A 9656-nucleotide genomic window follows, 5' to 3' on the forward strand; every position below is an offset into this window, starting at 1 on the left:
GTGGAGATGGGCTGAAACTCCTTTCGGTTCATCTAAAATAGATCACACAAGCTGACATAGAGATTTCCGAAATAACTGAACTGTGTAAGTATTTCTGAACATGTATTTTATTGTGCGATCGCTCTGTGATGGGATACAATGTATCTGTTTTTTCTCTCGAACGCGGGTATCTAGCGCAGCGCGTTCAACACTGTCTGAATGTAAATAACCTATCACTTTTAATAACCTATCACTTTTTACAGTAGGCGACTTTCGCTCTTGCTTTGGAAAACTGGGCGATGTTACTCTAGCCTACCAAAATGTGTTTTATTAGTCTTGATCGTAGAATCTAAGTCACTCACACACAGTTATTGGCGGCGGCTCTACTTGCTAATATCAGAAAACTATTGCAATAATGTATGGTGGTGTGTATGGATCATGTGGAATGCTGGAACAACATCGATCGTTTTAGTCGTTTTCTGCAACAGTCGGCTACAGTGATGGGCAGATCGACTATTGATTGTCAATATTAGGCTACAGATCAGAAGCACACAACACCCGTGGTCGGTTACCCTTTGAGGTTGTTTTACCTAAATGTTATTACATTATAATCTCCAAACAATATCTTCATCTCTCTGAATGAATTACAGCGTACTGGTGGAGTGATCATATGATAGCCTTTCAACTTCATGCAATTTATGATTCATCATTCATAACCCCACTAACTGGGAATCTTGGGAGTGCAAAAAAAAAAAAAAAAGAGGCCCTACTCTGTTTGAGTGAACAGGACAGTTTTAGGGTGGTTAGTAGGTATAAATCATCTCACTTTTGTCCTCCCATCCCCCTTTCTTGTTTGGGGGTAGGCCAACTTTACAGTGTATAGAGTATTTGTGTATACATGTGGCCTATCCATTTACATAGTTTTTGTGTCATTATTATCTGACCCACAGCCATACCGAAATGGGATTTGTAGACAGTTTCATGTTCTTGTCTTCCCATTGGGTCAATTTCACAGTAAAACATGTCTAAGCATGTCTCCAGACATTGCAAAGTTCTATAATACGGTACACAGTGTTACACAGTACCTAACACTGCAATATGTTGACATGACTTAATTCTGCACTCATGGTTGTGGGTTTTGCCCCAAAAGATGAATGCATGATTGTTAATGGCTTTACCACACATACCATTTTGCATCCAATTTTTCTTAAGATCACTAACTGCAATATCTTGAGATGATTCATGCTCTCATATTGGTAATGGTTTTACCACATAGGGCCTACTGCTCATACAAACCAGTATCTTGCATTCTTCCTACGATCGACCATCTCATAGATTGACTAAACTGAAGGGTTGAATCCTGATTGGTCAATGCGGACATGCTTTCTCTTTGAGTGTGTTATACAAAAAGATGCAAATGTCTTGGCTTTTAGTGCACCCAGCTGCATACAGACAGAGAAAGTCAGACATTTTATCAGGCTACGCAAACATAGACACAGGTGCTGCAAATGTCGTATTTTACATGGTTCATTAGACACATTGTTTGTGTGTGTGTCTGTGTCTGTGTCTGTGTGTGTGTGTGTGTGTGTGTGTGTGTGTGTGTGCGTGTGCGTGTGCGTGTGCCTGTGCGTGTGCCTGTGTGTGTGTGTGTTCACTTTGACTCTCCCTCTACATGCCTAGCAACCTTTAATTTATCGTCTCCAATTTCTGTTCAGAGGGACTAGATGTTCCATCAAGTGTAAACATGTTCCCTTTTGTGGCCCTAGGCCTAGGAGATGAGGACAGCTCAGGTCAGCCCGAGGTCAAGAGTCAGTCAGACAGACAGACAGACAGACAGGTTCCATAGGACTTCCCAGAGGAATTTACAGTATGCTACAACCATTGTCAGATTCGACCATACTTCGTGACCCGACTTCTTGTTTGTCTTTGTGGAGTTAAAACAGAAGCCTATAAAAAAAGCACCTCTTCGCCACCATTCACCAAACCTCATGGGCTAGAAATGTGAGAATGTTAGTTCGCTTCAGCAGAATTCTTCAACATGGCTGTCATTTATATGTAATTACCGGTGTATAATTGAATAGTAGTAGGCAGGATTTCCCCTTACTTTTATTATGGGTGAGTGCTTAAGGGCAATCTCTCTCAAGAAAACACATTCAGCTAAAAAGGCAAGACTATTATCAATTCAGCACTTTCTCTCTGAGCTTTTCGGTGAATTTGCATCCATTAGAGTCAGACTTGTTGATAAATGCATAATTGACCGTTTGAAATGGTTATTCAAATCTCTAGACACTTGAGTCTGATATGTCTGTCTGTTAATCTCGGAACACAGAATATAATCTCTCAATTGATTTAGTGAGACTAGTCTGTCCTAGACCTTGAGTCTGTGACTGATGGAAATAGTGACGCATACCCCAGCAGAGGTGTTAGTTTCACATCTACAGTCTAACAAGGTTGACACTCTGTGGCTCTGTCCTGCAGTAAGCACCGTATTATAACATAGTTATTGTTATTATAACAAGATATGACAGTGTTATTAACGGTTATGGTTTCGGGGGTTGCAGGCATTCTAGCAGCCATTGTAGCGCAGTGTGTTATTATTTGGGCAAACAAATGGGTCTAAGCCATGTTCAGGCATGAATGAACAGGAAATAGACTTTGGTGGAAATTCGCACATACCTCTCTCTCTCTCTCTCTCTCTCTCTCTATCTCTCTCTCTCTCTCTAGCATTGGCCGTTTGTATTCATAAAACCACACTTCATTCCCCCATGTCTTACGGTTTGTGTCAGTGAAAGGGTATGTAAAAATGAGGCAGTGTTTGAAGGAGTTTGGTAGTGTGATAGGAACTGGTTACAGAGCGACGGTTGGAGTTGCGGCCTTGTGCAGTGGCAGCAAGGATATGAGTCAGAATTCTGTGTCAGCTGAGTGTGTGTGTGTGTGTGTGTGTGTGTGTGTGTGTGTGTGGGTGTGTGGGTGTATGGGTATGGGTTAGACGGATCTCCTGGACAGGATACTGGCATCCCAATCTGAACCAAAACTCGTTATATTTAGACTGTTATTTGCATAATCCGTTTCATTTCTGATTTCTGCTAATCAGCCAACCACTACCCCTTTCCACATCCCTTCTCTATTCGGATCTTTGACTAAGAAGACAATTTCACTGTCCTTCGTAGCAGTGAGGGGAAATAGAGAAAGGCTTGGTCTTGGCTCACTGTGTCCCATGGGAGGCTGGTGGAGGTCGAGATGTATCCCAGTCGGTGCCTTGTCCTTGTCTCTCGTGATCTGCTGTTTAGTTTAGGTTCAAGACTAGAGTGCGGAAGGGGAAGATATAGCTGCCAAAGCCTTCTCCAGTTCTGTAACGGCCCAGTCTCTCTCACTAGAACCTGCAGGTTAAGACTTCCTGGGCACTAGACTCGACTAGCTACCTGAGAGTTAACATTAGGTCAACTCTCAGCTCTGTGTGTGTGTGTGTGTGTGTGTGTGTGTGTGTGTGTGTGTGTGTGTGTGTGTGTGTGTGTGTGTGGAGGGTGAAAGTTCATCTCACATTCAGGTTATCTATCTATCTCTCTCTCCCCCTCTGTTATGTTTTTTTTAGTCCTAAAAATAAAACAAAAAGCCCAATCCCCTAGAGGGGATGTGCTCAGGCAGCCATGAGATTTGGGAGGCCAGGACTGAGTCACAGCTGGGGAGAGCGAGAGGGGCAGGGGGGGGGGGGGAGAGAAAGAGAGAGTGAGGGAGAGAGGAGAGAGAAGAGAGAGAGAGAGAGTGTGTGTGAGAGAGAAAGTGAGAGTGGGAGAGTGGGTGGGGAGAGAGAGATGGGAGGAGGGGGGGGGGGGGGGTCACAAGGACAGAGAGAGAGAGAGAGAGAGAGATAGACAGACAGACAGACAGACAGACAGACAGGCTGGCAGATGGGGGGGGGGATAGAGCAAGTGACAGAAAGACTCAGAAGAGAAAGGGAGAGAGGGAGGACCAGGAGGAGGAGATAGTGGGGCAAGTAGGGATAAAGCCAGCAGAGGAGAAGCAGATGGAGAGAGAGGGAGTGAGTGGGAGGACTATTTTGAGAGCCTGCTACTTTACGCCCCAGGAGGAAGATGACAATGTACCACAAGACCACAGGGGCCCTGTGGCCAGGTGGCAAGGTGGCATGCCCTGTCATATTGCATACCACTGCTCTTAAACTCAGCATGAATTTGTGTGTGTGTTTGCGTGTATGCGTGTATGCGTGTTTGCGTGCGTGCGTGTGTGTATGGTGAGGTCATGCCTCGGGAATGTCCCGTCTCTCCACCACTCCTCTCCTGGCCAGCCACCACAGGTGGAACCACACGTTCGGTCACATTGTCCATTTTTACCGGAGGTTTTCTTTGGAAGCGAAAGATTGTTTTGTCTTCCTTGTGTGACCGCATAAGAGAGGCATGTTTGTGTTCCATTCCAGTGTAGTGACAGAATGAATGGGGCTGTATTAGTCAGTAGAGAGTTGCCTTCCTTTAAGTTGCCACACAAGTGTGATATGGAATAGCTAGTGCTGAAGGGCGAAGGTGTTAGAGTGTGATGTGTTAGAGTGTCTGGCACAAGGAATCGAATCGAATAAAATAGAATGGAGTAGAGCAAAATAGACTACAATAGAACTGAATAGAAATAGAACAAAATAGAATAGAATAAGAATAGAGTAGAACACAATTTAATAGAATGGAGTAGACCTGTGAGTGTATGGCTGAGGGAATGCTCCCCAGCAGCAGAGCTGTAATGGATCCTGCCTTTAGCCAGTCACAGCCAGGCCCAGGCAAGGACCATCAGACAGTCACGAGTCACAGGAATCCCTGTGGTTTCATCCATTTAGTTTCACATATCTGTTCACAAAGCCTCAAATGACCTGGCTCCTCGACACGCTAACCCCCTGGGGGAATGTCTGGTGGCCTTCTTTTACTACACATGTCTATGTCTCCACACACACACACTCTCACATGCACACCCATGCACACCCATACCCACAGATACACACACATGCACACCTAGACTGACACATATACACCCATGTACACCCACAGCAATAACAGTTTCAGTAACTCTTTTAGTGTGTGCGTGCGTGCGTGCGTGTATGTGGGGGGTGTGTGTGTGTGTGTGTGTGTGTGTGTGTGTGTGTGTGTGATCCGCAGGGCACCTGGCCAGGAGGGGCAAGGTGTTAATCCCTCTGTGTTTACCCAGCACTGTCCCTGTCTGTCAGCCTCTCTGGGCCGTGCTGCGCTGCATTCTGGTTGGCTCTTCCCTGTAGGTCAGAGGTCACTTCAGTGCCAGCTCTCCTGGAGGGTGACGCTTCATGCTCCTCAGGCCTGGTGATTGATGGGTGGGGGCGACATGGGAAAAAGGCCTGGGAGAGATCCCATGGCCCGGGGGGGCATGCCAGCTGAGCCTCCGCTCTCCATGGCCTGTTTGTAAACACTCCCTGGCCAATCCAGCCACGCTCACTTCCTCCCTGTGGACGGGCAGCAGGAAATGTAAAGCGTTGGTCTGTGCCAGCCTGGACTGGCCCAATGTGTGTGTGTGTGTGTGTGTGTGTGTGTGCGTGGGCGCGTGTCTGTGTGTCTGTGTGTGTGTGTGCTGTGTGTGCTGTGTGTGCTGCGTGCTGCGTGTGCGTGTATGTCACAACTGTGCTTTCAGCACCATTAATCTCTCAACGCTCCGTATAAGAGCTGCTTGCTTGGGTCTCAGGGGGACTTGGGCACTTTTAGTTGTGGAGGTTTGGGGTAGTTGTGGAGGCCCTTGTTGCCTAGCGCGCATCACCACAGGCTCTCTGACTCTGTCATTTCTAAACCCTGCGCAGTGAGAAAGGATTCTGTTAGAAAAACAAGGAACCAAACTCGAGAATGATACACTTGATGCAGCAAGACAAGGCCTCACAAGGGGAAAAGTTGTGCTTTAGTTGGTGAGATGACCTCACCAACTAAAGCACAAAACGTGAAAACGTGGAGAAGGTCATTGAATGTTAGTACATTAACATTTACATTTCCCTGCCCCTGTCTAATTTATGGAAACATTTTTTATTATTATTATATATAGTGGGGCTTAGCCTGTTTTGAACTCATCAATGTTAGCTGTCATGACATTTCAAAAGGGGCTTCAGGTGAATTGTTGGGTAAGCCGCCACATCTCACTGTTACAGCGCTGAAATGTTGACTTGTGGCATTCTAAAGCCTCTTAAGCTCCTTACGAAATCCGCCAGTTTGTATTCATATCAGGGATAAGCCTAGCCTCCCTCTGATTGGTCTGGTGAGTGAAGAAGAGGGGGCGAGAGGAGGGGGGGAAAGGAGGGGGGCGGGGTGACTGTCCCATATGGAGAAAGAATGGGGTTACAGAGCTGTTGTGGTTTCACTACAACTTTGGCTGCTCAGATGAGAAAAACTGATCCTTACTTCTCTCCTCTTTCTTTATCATTCTCTCTCTCTCTCTCTGTCTCTCTCTCTCTCTCTCTCTCTCTCTCTCTCTCTCTCTCTCTCTCTCTCTCTCTCTCTCCCTCCTCCCACCCCTCTCTCCCCAGCAGCAGGGGAATGAGCAGGCTCAGAGATGCCTTACGTGGATCGACAGAACCGCATCTGTGGCTTCCTGGACATCGAGGAGAATGAGAACAGCGGCAAGTTCCTGCGCCGCTACTTCATCCTGGACACCAGGGAGGGCAGCCTGGTGTGGTACATGGACAACCCACAGGTACGTCTCCCTGGGTGTTGCAGTTCCTCATGGACAACGACAATCTTCACCTACAGGATAGAGGGTTCTCTAATAATACATTTAGATGATGAGATAAGCGTCTGAACTGTCTTTACTCTCAATAGTCAATGCCATGACCACGTCAGTCAAGCAAGTAAACTGAAACGGTAAAGTCAAATTCAGATTTCAAATTTCTTCAATGCTTTTTTCAGTTTAGGAACATTTTGATTCGGAAGTGGCATTTCACTTCCTGAATTGATTGAATTGAAATGGAATTGACCCCAACCCTGCTGTCAAGCATGTGTGAACAAAATAAAAGTAGGGTCATTAATGGGCGGCGGCAGCAGCAGAGATGCAGCCATTTCTGCACAGTAGCTTTAGCGTAGCAAATGGAGTTGAGTGGCTGCTTGTGTTTGCAGTGCACTGAGCTGACCTCATCATGTCGTGTTGGGGTGGATTGATCGCTGTCTGTCTGTGTCTGGCCAGCCAGACCACTCTAGGCCATCTAAAAGGAAGTGTGTTTACTGTTCTGCTGGAGCCTGATGTCACGTCTGGGAAGAGGGGTGTTGGGTTACACTGTGTTTTTTTCTTCTGTCTGTGTGATCGGAGGGGAGGGTGGGGTTGATCAGTATCAGTGGAGGCTGGTGGAGGTAGAAATCAGAGGATGGTCTCATTGTAATGCATGGAATGGAATGAGGAATGGTATCATGGCATCAAACACTCGTGCCCGTCCTCCGATTCCTACCTCCATCAGCCTCCCCTGATCAGTATCCAGCCTGGTCTGCTCCCCCCTCCCCCTTCCTACACATCTATACTGTCGTAATGTGTGGTGGGCAGCTTGACTTGTGTAACATCTATAAAGTCTATTTCTATACTTGATCTGTCCCCCACCCTCCTGAGGATCTAGCCTTTTGTTGTGACTTCTTTTTTTAATTCTCTCTATATATCTCTACATTATCTACTTTGTTGTGTTTTATATGACTCAGCATTTTCCTATATCGATGTGACTGGCTGTACACCAGAAACCAATAAAGCCAGCTTTCTGAGGCCGATTGGTTGGAGGATGCGGCTCTCTCTTGAGGAGAATTTAAAAGGGTGTCCTGTTGTTTAGCCGGGAGCTTGGTGAGGAACACTGGTACAAGGCAGGCTTAGTCTTCTTGCTGCCCCCCCCCCCCCCCCAAAAAGACATCATTTATTAATGCTGCACTGTGCTCTGAATGAGTCTATTCAGGTTCTTCTCCACATCATGAAGACTTAAAAGTTTAATGCGTCCCCCCTGTTGAGTTCCCGGATTCTCAGACACTCCTCTGAGTCTGTGTGACTCTGCTCCTATTGAAAAGCCCAGTGCTGTTGAAACTTGGTTGTATGATACATCATTAACTCCTTTGCCATCTCTCTCGTTGACATGACTTTTCTCAATTCCCCCTGTCCTCTTCCCCTCTTGTCTAGAACCTGCCTAAAGGAGCTGAGCACGTGGGCTCCCTCAAACTCACATACATCTCCAAGGTCAGTGATGTCATCTGATTGTAACCTCATGGACAGACATAGACATGGTTTCGTTGCTCCAATTTTATTTAAGCAGCAAGTACTGAAGAAGACCTCACGCTCGAAACGTCTTTTTTACTTGCTGCTTAAATAAAATTGGAGCAACGAAAAGTGAGTGCGGGCTATCTTTTTGTATCAATATTACTGCACTGTCAGTTTTAGCTCAGCACCGAAGACAGGAGGATGTGCGTTATTTTTTCTTTAAATCAGACTAAGACATGGCCCACTGGTGTTCATAGTCATACAAACACCCATTCTCTCTCTCTCTCTCTCTCTCTCTCTCTCTCTCTCTCTCTCTCTCTCTCTCTCTCTCTCTCTCAGGTGAGTGATGCCACAAAGCTGCGACCAAAGGCGGAGTTTTGCTTTGGTAAGCCTAGGTCCTCTTTATTTCCTCACACACAATGATGTGAGATGTATCGTCTGTAACGACAGTGCTCTGGTTGCATTGTACTAGAAGGTGGGGTGGGGGGCTGGAGGAAGCAGCATGCGGAAAGTGGGGGGCACTGGGGAGGCTTGTAGCGGGGAGACCCCTGACCCCCTGCTATTGTTCCTCTGAGTGGGAGACCGGAAACACGCACTGAGGGGGGGGGCTGTCAACTCTACACCCAGGGGACACAGATCATCAGCTGAGGGCCTCTTTAGGAGTCCATTACGTCTTCAGGCTTCATAACATCACTACGAGGCTGGCTTCGCTTCAATTCTGTTCCATGCTTTACAATGAGCCCGTCCTCTTCCACCTCCACCAGCCTCTACTGATGCACACTAACTACCAGGGTGAGGGTTCCTAGTTGCTAGTGGTCTCTGATGGTAGACACGATGAAACAGATGTTCCCTTTTGTAACGTCTGTGTGTTCTGAAAGATGTCCACTTGGACCACCACTCCACTAGAAGCCAGACGTAGAAGAGCGATTGCTTGAAGTACAAATAAAGTTGCCCAAAAATTCTGCATCTCTTCTTCCCTACACTCCCTCTATCCTTCAATCCCGCCCCCCCTCCCCCCACCCCATCCCTCGTTCCCTGGATGGGACAGTTTCCTGTATGACATGTTTGTTGTTGAACAGGTCCTTTGTCCCAGAGTGCTGAGCGGTCACACAGGCAGCGCTAGCTCCCCTAACACTCAATAGAAGGAAGCAGTACAGTGACCTGCCGGTGACCACGCTAGCTCCAGCCAAACGTGTGTGTGTGTGTATGTATGTGTGTGTGTGTGTGTGTACGTACGTATACATGTGTGTGTGTGTGTGTGTGTGTGTGTGTGTGTGTGTGTGTGTGTGCGAGTGTGTGCGTGCGTGCGTGCGTGGGGTAGTAGGGGATCTCCTCCCTCACGGACAGGATACTGGCATCACGATCGGAACCACTTCTCCAAAACTCGCTATTTTTAGACTGTTATTCGCACATAATCCACATTTACATCAGTCTGCTAATCGGCCGAGATA

General features: G+C 46.9%; 1 protein-coding gene across 1 annotated transcript in view; it reads left to right on the plus strand.

Moving 5' to 3' along the window:
* The window catches only part of plekha1b (pleckstrin homology domain containing, family A (phosphoinositide binding specific) member 1b), a 21433-nt gene continuing 11777 nt past the window's right edge, over positions 1-9656 (plus strand). The window contains exons 1-4 of the mRNA XM_080542610.1: positions 1-84; positions 6515-6678; positions 8128-8184; positions 8545-8590. Of these exons, the coding sequence (XP_080398736.1) occupies positions 6538-6678; positions 8128-8184; positions 8545-8590 (244 nt within the window). The 5' untranslated portion in view covers positions 1-84; positions 6515-6537. The remainder of the gene's footprint in view (positions 85-6514; positions 6679-8127; positions 8185-8544; positions 8591-9656) is intronic.

The sequence above is a fragment of the Nansenia antarctica genome (genome assembly GCF_963989245.1).
Source record: "Nansenia antarctica genome assembly, chromosome: 11".
Taxonomy (NCBI): domain Eukaryota; kingdom Metazoa; phylum Chordata; class Actinopteri; order Argentiniformes; family Microstomatidae; genus Nansenia; species Nansenia antarctica.